The sequence below is a fragment of the Prionailurus bengalensis genome, chromosome C1 (genome assembly GCF_016509475.1).
Source record: "Prionailurus bengalensis isolate Pbe53 chromosome C1, Fcat_Pben_1.1_paternal_pri, whole genome shotgun sequence".
In the NCBI taxonomy this organism is placed as follows: Eukaryota; Metazoa; Chordata; class Mammalia; order Carnivora; family Felidae; genus Prionailurus; species Prionailurus bengalensis.
In genome coordinates this window covers 1,746,346-1,761,020 of record NC_057345.1, presented here as the reverse complement: position 1 = coordinate 1,761,020, position 14,675 = coordinate 1,746,346, and the positions used below count along the sequence as shown (strand labels likewise).

At 64.0% G+C, this 14,675-nt stretch overlaps 1 protein-coding gene across 1 annotated transcript in view; it reads right to left on the bottom strand.

The window, feature by feature from the left end:
* The window catches only part of PRDM16 (PR/SET domain 16), a 315,344-nt gene that overhangs the window by 163,426 nt on the left and 137,243 nt on the right, over nucleotides 1-14,675 (bottom strand). Inside the window, 1 exon segment of the mRNA XM_043573603.1 lies at nucleotides 1,169-1,219. Within this exon segment, the coding sequence (XP_043429538.1) occupies nucleotides 1,169-1,219 (51 nt within the window).

Sequence of the window (14,675 nt, the reverse complement as noted above, 5' to 3'; positions counted from 1 at the left end):
GAAGTTCCTTCAGGAGGTCACTGCAGGGTCAGAAAATGCCTTCTTTGGCAGGGTTTTCTCCCAAATCGGCACCTCTGGGGCTGAGCCCGGCGAGAAGGGGCAGGTCCCCCGTCCCTTGCGGAGGGCACGGCCCAGACCCTCCAGCCAGGCACAGGGATCTCCTGCCACGTTGGCCGGTGCTTGTCCCTGCTCGAGGACTCGGACGCCCAGCTCACACCTCAGCCTCCTCCCCCTGGGAAGGGCCGACTGTGCCCCGTAAGCAGGCGGCGGGAGCCACGGCACAGGACGGGAGCCCGAGCGTCCGCACGCTATCTTGCGTCCTGCTCGGGGGGGGGGGGGGGGGCTCCCCGCCTCGCTGGGCAGTGCTCGGAGGCAAGCGTGTCGGGACAGGGCTATTGCCATTCTACTGGAGAATCCAGAAGAGACGGTCAGCGCCCGTGTGTGAGCGCAGGTGTGGCTGTGTGTGCTGTGTTTGTGCGTGTGCGCGGGTGACCCGAGCTGGGCGGGAGAGCCGGGCCCCCTCTGGTGAACGGCTTCTGGGTTTGGGGGATGATTTCTGGGTCTGATCCCCTCTGTGACTGGCCAGCCCGCGGTGCACAGGACGCCCCCCCGGGTATTGGGTTTTTTCTGGGCCTCGTTTATCCTCTGGTTCTTGTAGAACTAATGTTTGCTGCCCGGCTGTCGCCATCGCCCCCGGTAGAGCAGGCGGCCGCGCCCACGCTGACACTCTCTCTCACCTAACGGGCTGCTCATTTAGCGCCCAGCCCGACCGAGCCCTCTCTGGAGGCTGAGCACAGCAAAGGCTTTGTTGGATTTTCAGCCGATTGTGGGGATTGTCCCCTCTCCGTATTCTTTTCACATGAGCATCCAGTGAAGACGGTTAAACAAACACGACCCGCGTTTGTTTAATTTCCCGCGTCTGCGTGGCCTGAGTGTTCCCATGGGCGCGGGCTCTCCCGGGTCTCAGGAGTCAGGATGGTTCAGTGCCCCCCACCCGCTCACAAGATGAAAACAAGCGTCTGCCCTAATGTCGTCGGCGTCACCGCCCTGTGCACGCGCTCCGCCCGGACAAGGCATTGCTCCCACCGCGGACCTGGCTACGCGCAAATGAGCTCAGGATCGCACGCGGGCCACGGCGAGGGAGAAGGCACGGAACCAGGTCTCCTACCTTTTGGATGCAGACCTCCTGGGACGACACCTCCGCATCCGTCAGCATTTGCTGCAAAACAATGGTGAGAGGGGGGGGTTAGTTTCTGAGGAACCGAATGCCCATCTCGGGCTGCGGCGGCTGTAAGCCGTGGGGCAGATCATCCGTCCCCTGAAATGACCAGGGGGCGGGCGACCCAGTGGCTTCTCCGTGAGACGGAAGGACGTGCCCTGTTGAGAAGTCGGGGCCTTTCGTCCCACGGCGTCTGCTGGTTTGTTGAGAACCACGAGGGCCCCTCCTGGACGCCACGTCCCTGGGAAGGCAGCCGGGTCCTTGCCAGGAGGGAGCCACTCTGTGCGGCCCACCCCGGTCCTTAAAGCAAGCCACACGCTATTAAACACAGATCGGTGGGGGCAGGAAGACGTTTCGAAACGCGCAACGGACTCTCTCCTGTGTCCCGAGCTCCGCCAGCAGAGAGGGGCCCGTCTGGACGTGCCCCCCCTTGGGCCACGCACGGCGAGCGGGAGGACGCACGCACCCGCCTGCGTGGGGCTTGCGGTCCCTCCTGTGAGGCCAAGCCTGGCTGAGCGGCCGGCTTCACCCGGGGACCCGGTAGCCACGCTCCAAGGGGAGCCGCCACGGAGGAAGCGAGCGTAGAGGGCGGACGGCTGGAGCCTGGCGCGACCTGGCGGTGACCGCGGGGCCGGCGGGGCTGTGATTCGACGCCATCACCCCGCTTCTCCTCTCCTGGCAAATCAGAGGGGGCAGCATTGCTCTTTACTGCAGACCCCTGGGAAGCGCGTGCGGTTTTTGGAGGAAGCTTCTCACAGGAAATCAGGCTCAGGCAGACAGCGGCGGCGGCCCGGTCACAGAAGCACCCTAGGGTGGCCGTTCACGGCCAGCTCCCCCGGCGGTGGGCTGTGGGCGACGCCAGGACCCCTGCCCCTCCCCCTGCCCAGGGACACAGCCTCAGGTGGCGAGGACAGCGAGCGCCAGCCGCTCTGGGTCTCTCTTCCACCCGACAATTTTGACTCGGAGCTTTTCTTGGCTCGGCTTTGGAGAGCTGTAGCGTTTTGCCTGCCTGGCGTCTCCTCTTAAAAACCACCAAGCTGCACTCCAGAGGGACGGCATTTCAGCGACGGGTCCCCGAGTGCTTTCTAAGCTAAGCAAACTGACAAATTAGCTGTATAAATGGGATTTTCCCTTCTGGATCACAAACCCCGGGCGTAGACGCGTCCATACGTCGCAACGTCGTTTCCATAAGAACAGAAACCAAGACCGAAGCTAATAGTGGAAGAGCGACACGAGAAATGGTGTCCGATCCAAGGGTTTCATTTGCCCTCCCCTTAAAATCACACCAGGGCCCTTCCAAAGCACCAGCCCGGAGCCCGGAGCCCCGGCCAGTGCCCACGCAGGCCGGTGAGGGGCCGGGGTGCTGCCATCCAACACGCTGGCACGTTTGCCCGGCTCAGCTGTAATAACAATAAGTCGTATTTTTCAATGTTGAGAATTCTAACCAGTTGGGGATTTTATGTTTCTTTTAATAGATTCTGAAATTGCGGTTTGGAAGGTGGTTCTACGTGGGGAGAGACTGAGCGGAGCAGGTGGGCAGCGCAGAGCCCCCGGAGGCCTTCCGGGGCATCCTCGGGGAGCCGGGTCGCTGGGGGCCCACCCGCGAGGGCCGGGGCAGGGTCAGCCTCAGGTGCGGGGGGCCGAGTCTGCCCAGCGAGGGGCCCGTGTTTCTACTCCCTCATGATCCGGCTTCGCACGCCGAATACGGAGCCAGAAAGCCTGGTGGGTGGCTCGGTCAACTGGGAGCGAGAGGACGCAGCAGACGGCCTGACTGTCAGCAAAGCTGTGGCTTCCGGAAGGGGCTGCGCTCGCCGACGCCCAGAGGCCAGAGACGGGGCCCGCCCTCCGGCTGGGGGCTGCCCAGGCCTGCACCCTGGACACGTCCACCCAGCAGGACGGAGACCTGTGTCAGCACCACACAGAGCCGCGGGCTCCGTGCTTGGGTCATGAGGTCCCTCAGACCAGGTGGGCCTGCCCCTTATGGGGGGTCGGGGGGCAGCTGGATCCAGGAGGAAAAAACTATGTCTTATCTTTCTGAGCCGTGCAGCGCCCCCGGGCGGCGGACACAGCCATGGGAAGCAGCCGCGGGAGGGGAGCACCCGTGGGACGGTTTCCGTTCCTGGGAAGTCCTGAGCCCTGAGTCATGGCCCTTCGGGACTGAGTCGCGGACACCATGCGGCTGTTCCGCAAAGCCCGGGAGAGCGGGCTCCCCGTGACGAGGCTGCCACATGACTCTTTCCTGGGACCCGTTCACGGGCTGGCCTTCTCCGCCTCGACTGCGTCCCTGCAAGAGCCTGGGGACTCGCTTCTCTAACCACAACGCCAGCGTGGACGTCAGGCATCCGGAGAAGCCGCCTCCAGCAGGGGACACGGCTTGGGAGGGCTGCGACCTGCCCACGGCACCCGAGGCCGCCCCGAAGGCAAAGTCCTGAGCTCTCTCTTGGGTGGCTCCAGCCCAGGCCATGGGCCGAGTCTGGTAAAGGGGACGCCCCCCTCCCGTGGTGGCCCTGGGGGGGTCCCCCTTGTGTGTGGGAGGGAGCTGGGGTGCCTCCCAGCAGTTCCCGCTGCAGCCGAGCCTCCGCCAGCAGAAAAACTGTCTGTGGGGCGTGTTTTGAGTTAAAGGCTGGGCCTTCCTGGCGATTCTCGAGGTGCCGATGTTGTCTCTCTGGGGCAGTGCCACCTGCACGCACACCAGGGACAACGGGCCCCCACGCCGGGCCAGCCTGGCTCGCTGCTCACCCCCCGCGCACCCAGCCTCGGCCCAGAGGCACTGGGTGGGGGCTGGGGGTGCAGTTGGCTGCCCTCTGGTTGGAGATCAGCAGGGAGGCACCTTCCTCTTCCTGGTGGGGAAGACGGCTCGTTGCTGGAATCTCACACCCGGTGCCCAGCTCTCTTCCTCCCAATGGGCACGTCACGGAGAGCTTCGGAGAGAGCGAGGAAGCCACGTGCTCACCCCAGGGGGGGGGGCCTGTCAGCCCACAGCCCCACACGGGAGCCCTCTGGTCTCCGGCACGCCCTGTCCTGGGCCCCAGGGTGGGAGCCACCCTCCCTCTGCCCGCCGGCCCCTCTGTTGGCCTGTGTGCCATCCCGGCCATGTTTCCTTTTGAGTTCTGGTGGCCCTGACCTCCCTTTCTCCCTGCTCCCCAGCGGGGAGTGTCCTGGGCGGGAGGCCCAACCTGGACAGAGAGGCAGCTGGGGTCGCGCCGCTCCGGGCCGCAGAGGGGCACGGCACCCTCTGTCCCTAAAGGTGGCACAGGCCATGTTCCCGCAGCGTGGGGCCCCGAGGTGGCCCTTCCGGCAGTCTCGGTCCTATGGGCTCCCCAGCCGGCATCCGAGGCACCTGCGTGGACCCTCCTGACTCAACCAGAGACCGCCGGTCACACGGCAGCAGGAGACGCCTTCAGGGAGAGCCCGGCCAGCCCTGCACGGAGCCCAGAAGACGGGGCCCGTCCTGAGTGCGGCCTTGCTCCCCACATCTGCGCTGTCCCTTACACAGCCGGCCCGTGTCCAGACCCACCGTGTCCCACGGGCTTCGGGCTGAGGGGGGCCAGAACCACTGCCTTTTGTCCGAGGCTCAGACTGGCCCCGTGGGACGAAGCATCCCAGGAAATCTGCCCGTTGGACAGCCTCGAGGCTCTTTTCTCCCTTCTGGGAAGAGTCCCTCGAGGTCTGGGCACACCGGCTCGGAGAGGATCGCCACCTACCCAGGAGTCTGTGGTCAGATGGGGACGTGGAGACGGCACTCACGCCACACTGTCCACAGAGTTGCTATGCCTGACACACGGAAGCAGGGAGACCAGACAGGACGGAGCACCTCTGCGGGGTGGGGGGTGGACAGGCGGGACCAGGGTTTCTTCACCCCTCCTCTGAGCCTGGTCCTCGGCCCCCTTTGGGCTGCAGGGCGGCGGCCCGGAAGCCCAGCCGTACGACCGCAGGTGACCAGGAGGAGGCCCCCCACCCCAGTCACACGATGGAGACAGGGGAGGCCGGCACTTTGAAGAAAGGAGTGTCCCCTCGGAGCAGGGGATGCCTGTTCCAGAAGCTTCCCTCTCTGCCTGCCCTGTGTAACAGCCCGCCTCGGCAGGCAGGCACATCGCCATCCACCATTCACCCACCCCTGACCTCGGGCGAAAACCCACCGGACGCACCCCTTCTGGAGCCTCTCGGCCCCGGCCTTCCCCGCCACGGCTGCCGCTGTGCTGAAAAACCTCTTTACTTTGCTAGCTGAGCCTCAGCACGCGCGTTGCTGGCTGGCCGGCTGCTCTCGACCCCCCCTCCACGCCCCGGCAGAAGTATTAGGTGTGTTTTGATTAAGCATCTTGGCCAAAAAAGGGAGGTTTGACCTCCGGCATTTCACTTCTTTTGCGGGTCTCGGTGCCAGGATTGAGCTAAGTGGGGTTGGTCAAAACATCTTTTTTGACTCTTAAAATAAATACCCTCTGTTCTGCAGAAAGTCGGCCCGGAGTAGACACACACGCACACAGACATCTCGTTGGTTCACAGCTCTGGAGCCCTGGCGCGTCCCCCGAGGGGGGCTGAGCTTTGGGGCCGGTGTCACAAACGGATCCCAGAAGGCGTCCTTCCCTTCAAAATACTTACTAAAGCATCTGAAAACAGACCCACAGGAGGGAACCCAAACGGAGCCATGACCCTGTGGACCCCCAAAACCAGACGGAAGCGGACGCAGCCCCCAGCCCGGCCCGGGGCCCAAGAGAACCCCGTCGGCTCTCACTTACTGACCTCCCACCCTCGACCCCCCAGCCAGACTCTCTCCGACCCGTTTCCCTCTTGTCGCCTGCTGCCATTCTCCACCCAGGGACGTTCGGCCAGGCCCAGAAGCGGCCAGAAGCTGGATCCTCGGCCCCTCCCCTTGAAGGAGCTGCGGGGGGTGGGGGGCCAGCTCGGTCTGTGCAGGGCCCGGCACAGGGTTGTCCCGAGAGGTCGGGCACGGGCCCAGGTGGTGGATGGGGAGCCCTCCCCACGCGGTCCCCACACACAGCCTCCTTCTGATGACCTCTAGGAGACCAGGGGCTCAGGTCCTGCTGGAGACACAGACCGGGCGGACAGTTCAAGACAGATGCCGGTGACCCCTTGGAGGTCAGCCGCCGTGGACTCTGTGTGGCCTGCCCTCTCAGGAGGGTTTCTGCCCAGCCGAACGGCGCCCTGGAAACGGGCCGGATGAGCCAATGGTCAGAACTGACAGAACGGCCGCACTTCACCCTGTTTCCTCAGCCTGGGATGCCCACGGCCTCACGTGTGCGCCCCCCTTTCTGGGAAGACGGAGTTTTTAAAGGACAGCTCTCGCCCGTAGGTTTCTGTCCATATCAAAGTCCTGCCGGGAGCACCACCCTCCCTGGCGTGCACGCTGCATTGACATCATGGTCCCAGAGGCCACAGCAGGGGGGACGTGGTGACGGGGACCGCTAGACGCCCCCTCCGGAGCCCCAGTCCCTCACTTGTGTCCACAGCCCCGTCCGGCAGAAGCTGTCGGGACCTGGTAAAACAGAAGGGGAAGCAGGGGCCCCAGGAGTCGGAGCAAAGGGCACGTGTCACAGAGCCGCTAAGTAGGGGGCCTGTGTCCAAATCCCGGCCTCCGGTTCCAACTTCTGCTCTGGAGGAACAGGGTCGCGGGGGAAAGAGGCCACACGGCCTCCCTTCCGAGCGGGACCCTCCCGGGAGGGGGCTCCCCACGGTGGGTCCACGGCCGGTGGCCTTCAGCAGAGCCGGGTGGTGGCCCCGCCGGCCGCCCCGCCGGGGGACCGGGAAGGGCGGGTTAGTCACCGGTGGCTGCCCTGGCTCCCGGCACAAAGCTCGGCCGGTGTTGACACAGACGCTTGGGCTCTCAACCGGGAGCAGGGTAATATTTATTTATTTTTTGCATTAAAAAAATCGGCTTGGCTGTGATTGAGCTACAGAAATGATTTTTTTTTTTTTTTTGAAAGGCGCCTTGGACCCTGTTTTCAGCTTTTATGCCTAAACAGATACTTCTCAGTTCTTTCAAGTGAGATCTACCCATGAATGCAGGCTCTCTCTTTACTCCTAAGAAAAATATTTACACAGTCAAGTACGGCACGAGAAGGGACGCGGGCTCCTTCAGAGGGCCCACCCCAGAGGCGCATGGGTCCCACACCGCTGTTTACATTCCCAGCCCACACCTCCTCCCCGAGGGCGGCTCCCGCCTCCCGCCTGGGACCCTGCAAGACTGGGGTCTGCACTCCACGCCTGCCTGGGAGCCCACACTGCCGTCCGGCAGGAGGAAACCGCCCCGTGTGGACGACGGCACCGTCCCACCTTCCAGACCCCTTTGTTGGCCAAGACAACCCGGCAACTCGGCCTTCAGGGCCCCAGGAGCGGAGCCCTTATCGGCACTCAGCCCCAGCCTGCTTCTCCCAGGGGCGCGCGTCCGAACCTCGGGTCTGGGCGTGGGGCGTTCGCGCTTGACCCCTGGGGAGGGTGGCGGGGCCCGCGGCTTCGCTCTGGCCCCAAGAGCTGACGATGGGCGGACCACGGTTCCTGGCCAGCGCGGCCTTGCACAGACCCGGAATCTCTGGGCACGGCTCGCCTGTTTTCAGACGTGCCGAGAACACGCTGTTCGCTGGCACCATCCCGTCCTGGGCACGTGCCCTCTGCCGGGACCCCCTGGCCTGCCCGTCTGGGGCCCGCACCTTCCTTCCTGCAGAACGAATGGACCTCCCGGCCCTGAATCTTCCCCTCGCCAGCTTCTGGTCCAGTCCGCGCCTCCGAGGTCCCCTGAGGGCAGGACTCAGAGCCTCGTTTCAAAAGGAGCACCTTTTGTCTACACTGCCCCGTGGAAGGCGCCTCAGAGGCATTAAAATTGAGTCCGGGATTAGCCACTTGGGGGCAATGAACAAAACGGACCCCTCCCTCAACAACAGCACAGGTGTTGGGAAATGGGAGCCCCCCCTGGCCCCCCCCAGTCTCCTGCTGAGAACCAGGAGTAAGCGCACACGGCCCTTCTGGGAGCCAGGAAACCCCGGGCTGGAAGTGGGGGGGGGGTGGAGGAGGCAGAGGAAGGGAAGGCACGGGAACTGAGCACCCCCAGAAAGTGGCGGGGGGGGGAGGGCAGGCTTGGAAAGGCCCCGGGGGCTCGCGGTATGTGTCCTCGAGTGCGAATCTGGACAGTTGGGAGCAGGGCAGGGAACAGGGGAGGAAGGAGGGGCTGCAGGGCACAGCCTCATATTGACCCCTACGTCCCTGCGTGACCGCAGTCCCCCCGTCCCTCCATGACTGTAGCCCCCCAGTCCCTCCATGACCGCAGCCCCCCCGTCCCTGCGTGACCGCAGTCCACACGCCTGCTCTGAGTCGCTCTCAGGGCGTCTTCCCCGTTCACCGCAGGTGGGCCTGCCACGCTGGGCTCCCGGCAGCCAGCGCTCAGGCTTCTGGGCCCCCTGGTTCCCACCAGTAGCTGTGGACCCACCGGGGGCTGCCTGGACGACAACAGGGGGACAGAGGAGGACCCAGGGCTGGCGGGGCCAGGCGGCACACCTGTCTCACGTGACACACTAAGACATGGAGCAGCCGTGTCAGGAAGGGCTGTCGTCTCTCCGTGAAAGGGAGGGGGAAGCTCAGAGGCAGAGCCATCGTCCGTCCCGCATCCGCACAGGGATGTGAGCCCGGGCTGTCAAGATCCAGGTGACGGGGGCCCGTGGGACAGGGCCCAGTCGGAGGGCGGGACGGGGCGAAGGAAGGCAGAAGGCAGCACGGCTGTGGACCGGCCCAGCCTCCGCTCCCAGGTCTCCCAGACAGAGACGCAGCCCCTCAACCGCCCGTCTTCCCGATAAAGGACCCAGAGAAAGAAAGGCGATGCCACCAGCCCAGCCCCCACTCCCTCCCGCCCCCAAAGCCGCCTTGTTAACAGCTCAGCTCCCTGGCTGACCTCAGTGCACATGCTCCCTGAGCGGACAGCAGGTCTGTGGCCCAGAACCACAGAGGCCCCTGGGTGACGGCTCCTCCCCTCACTCCTGCCAGCCGCTGGCCTGCCCCAGCTAGGATTTGCTTTGTCCCCTGCATCTAATGCCACGGGGACACGGGCAGAGCTGGGGGCAGGCCTCGGGCTGACCACCTCCCCTGGGGGCTGCGGCGTCTGCAGGGGCTCCCTCTCTCTCCGGACCGACCCTCCCACAAAAGCTCAGAGACGAGAGGGTACGGGGGACCCCCAGCTCAGCACATCCCAACCTCTGGAGCACTTGGGCCTTTCCGACCAAGGGTCTGAATTGCCCATGAGGCCAAGCACGAGGCTCCTCCCAGAAGTGACACTCGCTGTACCCGGGGCAGCTCAGATCTCGGGCCGCCACCCCGCGCCCCCCTCCCTGCAGAAGCGGCTCGGCTTGGAGCGGGACAGGACTCTGGGCTCCCATACCACAGGCCCCCGTCCTTCTTTCCTGGCTGCGGCTTTATGCCAGGCTGGGCTCTGGGCGCGGAGAGGACTTGCTGGTGGCACAGGCCAGTGAGGGAGCCCTGGCCGGGGTGCTGACCACGCTGACCAGGCCGGACGAGGCCGCCGACCCCACAGGAATATCAGGTTCTGAGCCCCTTCTCTGCCGGGCTGTGAGCTGAGGTTCAGGCCCGGGGCGGCCTCCGCAGGCCCTTGTCCTGAGGAGACGTGTGCCCAGCACTGCACCTGGCCCCTGGCGGACAGCTTCCTCCTCCTGCTTCCGGAAGATTGATGTCCCCAGAGGAAGAGCACGTAAATCACGAGAGCCGGGGACGCGTGGCACTTCCAATCAATGACTCATGACAAGTCATAACTTCCGCCGTCAGAAAGGGAAGCTCTGGCACGTCCAGGAGCCGAGCAACAGCCAAGCCCAGGAACTGGACACGCACGCCCCGGAAACGGGGAGAAAGTTCCGCAGGGCTGCTGGTTCCTGGAGCTGGCGCCCGGGCTTCCTTCCGAGCGCTCGGGTTCAAGAGGAGAAGAGCCACGAGCTGGAAGGAGCCGTGTGGATTTGGGAGGTCCCGGACCCTGCAGAGGGGGACCTGGGGGGCGGGGCTGACAGAGAAGACCGCACACCCCTGTGCTGCGGAAAGTGGGTGGTTCTACGGGGCCCCCGGTGGCTTCACTCACTGTCCTCCGTCGCTCTGAATGTTTCCCAGCCCCTCTGAGCGCACACAGAAGGGAACGTGCGGGTCTCAAAATCTCCCCGACTGGCTGCCCTGTCTGCCTGCTCCCCCCGGATCAGGTGGGTGCTAAGGTCAAGGGCAGGGTCTGAGACCCCAGTGTGGTTGTCCTGGACCAGAAACAGCTGTAGAACCCAGACCCAATACAGGTGAGCAGGTGAGTGAATGTGGGAACCCTTCGTGGAGGGCTCATCAAAACGCTGTCCCGGGCACTCTCCCCAGTGCCAGCCCGATGGTGGGAGGGGGCAGCCAGGTCATCCCCGCTGTGGGGGGCCCAGACCCCATGCCCAGGGCAATTCTCTGTGATCTTGGGGACTGGGTGCCTATACAGCTATCCTAGAAGCTGTGCCATGTAGGAGCGGTGTTCTCACCTTGCTAGGCTGGGCGTCTGGGCAGGTGCCTGGCCTTCAGACAGCAAGGTCCGAGGGACACAGAGCACAGCCCCTTTGATGTCCAGGTGGAGGACAGGAGGGGGCCCCGGTGGATCTGAGCCATGCCGGTGGAGGCGGTCCTCCCAGGCCCCGATACCAGGGGGCAGCCTCTCTGCGTCCATCAGCCCCCGACGCAGGGGGACCAGCGTCCCATTGCCCGGGACTGTCTGGGGCGGAGCACCGAAAGGCCACCGTCCCAGGAGACCCTCATTTGGTCACTCTGCAGGAGGAGAGCCACCAGGGCTTGACCCAGAGGAGGCCCCCCTCCCAGAAGGCAGGTATGTATGAGGGATAAGATCCCTAAAGAGAAAACCCACACGACTATCACACACAGGCCTAGGTCATCTGGGAGTCTGACACGCCCCCAGTACATGGAGATAAATTAATGAAAATGCCTAATGCGAGAATTTCCAAGAGCTTCAAAGAGCTGAGGGCTCCGGGCTTTGCCAAGACAAATAAAGCGGGGGGGGGGGGGGCTGACAGGTGCCTGTCCCCATTCTTTAGCAGCCACTCAGACACTTAACATAGCCCGGCCAGATATTCTAGAACGTTCTTTCATGTGCCGGGCAGCCCGCAAACATTGTGTTTGTCCGTGGTGAGTGTCGGTGCATACAGGGCACAATGTGGCTTTGGGGCTAATGTCTCCATTTCCTTAAATCAACACTCAGCTCTGTGGACGGCAAGCCCGAGGGGACTCTCCCAACCCGGGTCTGGAACACTTGTCCTCCGAGGCCCCTATGGGCCGGCCTCGCCTTGCTCCGGAAGGCACTCACTGACAGCCCTGTGCACGTCTGTGCTGAGCTGGGTGCCAGGCAGTGTCCCCCCCAGGGAACGGGCGGGGCTGCGTCTGGACGCCTCCGTGACAGCCCGTCCGAGAAGCCGCCTCGGGGACTCCGGGGCAGCCCTCCGGGGACTTGGCACCTCAGTGCCTCCCAAGGGGGAAAATAAATCACGGAGTGAGTTATTGGTTCTATCTGCACATTTGTCTTCTATCCTCAACCCTCTTTAGTTACAGAAACAGCCTGGGTATCGACAGAATCATATTAACGCACTTCACCTTGACCCTGCCTACTGATAATGTGTTTCTTAAGATTATCCTTAATAATCATACGTGAGTATGAAGGGGTCACAGATCTCCAGGCGATGGCTGCCCAGACGCTAGTGGGGAAGCCCCAAGCCGCAAGGTCCAGGGGGATGGGCTGGGCCAATGCTGAACTTGCCCCTTCCCCAGGGGACGCCCCCAGGACTCAGGCTCCTCATGGGCTAGGAGTTCCCATCCCTCCGGGGTTTGGGGTAAGCTCTCATCATCGGAAGGTGGGAGACTCCAGATCACCACTCCACAGTTCAAAGCAGAACTGAATTCCAATTCCCATAAAAATGGGGGCAGACAGAGCTTCCCGGGGATTGCGGAAGGACGGGGCACCAACTCACAGCCACCACTCGTCACCCTCCCCTTGGGGTGACGACGTGGGGGACAGAAGGCCTCTCCCCCCATCAAATTCTGGCCTCACGTCCTTGCTGTTTAATTATCCCATCTATCCAGTCGGCAAATATGGTGGACCCTCTCTCACCGTCGGATTCTGCACCCTTGCAAGGCAGTGAAACCAGAAAGACAAACCTGACCTTCCCGCCCCCGAGAATCCTCTCGGGTCCCCCACCTGCCCCTGGGAACGCTGAGCTCGGAGACTGAGTGGCCGGAAGGGCGTGGCACAGCTGACGAGCGGCTGGGATTCGGGCCGCGCACTGAGTCGCTGGGTCACAGGGCCTCAAGACGGGCTCCATTCGGAGACCCGGTGGGGGGCTGGGGGCAGGGAGGGGGCGTGACGCAAAGGAGCTGGACTTTGTCTCCCACAAAGAATGTTCCCGATCTGTGGGGAGGAGGCCTCGCGGCAGAGCCCCGAGTGTCCGAGTGTTTGGTCACAGCTGCCGGGCTGACTCGAGACCCCCATGCGTGGGGGCGGGGGAGGCAGAGGGCCACCAGACGAGACCGCACGCTTCCTAACGGGACCCAATTACAGCAGCAGCTGTGTGGGGGAACTCGGCGCTGATCCGCTGTGAAAAATGGGCAGCGCTCGGAATCCAGCGGCATCCGTGCGACTGTCCCCCGGGGCCGGGAACCCCGCGGCCAGGCTTGCTGGGGAGGGTGCAGGGGGGGCAGGTGGAACCAGCAAGGCTCCAGCCTCTTGCATTTCCAGCTCAGGGTTGGGGGTCGGAGGTGCCCACGGGGAATCCTGGAGGACTCTTCCCACCCTGAGGCCCTCGAGGGCTTCTGGCTAACATGGAGCGTCAGCCTCACCCTCTCCCTTCTGGAACCTTCGCGGAGCGGGGCGATGCCCCAGGAGCGGCACGGAGAACCCGGGCTCGGAGCCCCATCTGGCCTTTTACAGGAGAGGCGCGCCGACCCCGGGCTTGCGGCAGACGCGGCTTCCCAGAGGACGGAGATGGGAGCTCTCCCATCCAGCTGCGAGCCGCAGATGCAGGCCCCAGGCTTCCTGAACATTCTGTGGGAACGAGAGGCTTGCACGGGCAGAGGCCGCCCTCCTGTCCCAGGGTGGAGGACGCCCAGCAGCGAGGCAGGACTCCACGCGGAAGAAACGTTGTAGGTTTTTCAGTTCCGATGCCCCAGGTCTGCGGCCACCACGAGGGGACCCTCCAGGCAGGTGGGAGAGGGGTGGCCAGCGAGCCCGGCAGGCAGAGTTCCCAAGAACACCTGATCCTGCCGACAGCTGCGGCCGCGCGGCCTGGGGACCGCGGGGAGCGCATTCTCAGCTGTAGCCTCCCACCAGGGAAAGTCGGTGTGAAATCGGACGCAGTCTGAAGCTGCTCTGTTCGTTTCCCTTTCTTTCTTTGTGTCCCTGCCTGTTTTCCGACAAGGAGAGGCTCCCAAAGTTGGCGCGAAGCGAGGCCCAAGCCGCCACTTGGAGTTTCTGCCTCCAGCCTCTGGGCTCCGCTGGGTGTTCGGCCTCCCCCGAGATGCGGTACGGTCCCTTCCGGGGGCAGGGGCGCATCCTCATCCCCAGATGCCTCGGGGTGGGGGGGGGTGTCCTCGTAACATCTGGGGACCTGGAAGGCTATTGTAATTGGCAGCCTCGAAACCGCCTTCTGGAGAGTGGCCTTGAAACCGCCTTCCAGAGAGCGGCTGGAACATTAGGAACCACACGACAGGTGTCGATGGAGGCAGCTGTCTGGGTGGGGATCCTCAGTTATGGAGCTCGGGCCCCCAAACTGTCCTCTGGCGATTTCACTTCATGATGATGTGGGCTGGGGGGGTTACCCTGCGGCCCCAACCGCTGCCTGTGCCGCCTCAGCCACAGCAACACCTACCTCACAGGCACCTGCAGGGTGAGTACCGGCCAAAGACAGAGGCCAAAGCCCCTGCTTTCCCCCCGCACCCCTGCGCACCGTGCAGTCTTCTCCCACGTCGCCTCGCCCTGCTCTGCAAAGGTGGCCAGCACGTGTGCAGGTCCTGGGGCTGTGTCACCGTCTGAAGAAGAGGAGAACCTTGCCCGGTTCTGAGAACCGGCTCTGAACCCCACCGCTGTCCTGGGGCCTGCGTCCAGGAAAAGTGTGCACATCTCCCTCCTTCCTCTCCGTGGTCCTGGTTTCCCTGCAGCTGGAACAAGCCACTGAGTTCACAGACCCTGGAGGCATCTGGACCGGAAGGTGCTCGGATGAGCCCGGAGACCACGGCAAGAGCGCCTGCCGGCCTGGACGCGATTGCCGCAGCCCGGCAGCCCCGACGGGCGTGGATGGCCCCCGGATGCTCGCTGGCTGTGCGTGCGCCTGTCAGTTTAATGTGACGAGGTCACCGTCTGTGTGCGGGGTGCACTCGGGAAGATGACCCCCATTAGCTCAGGGGGGACAGTGCAGCACAGAGCGCATGCGGC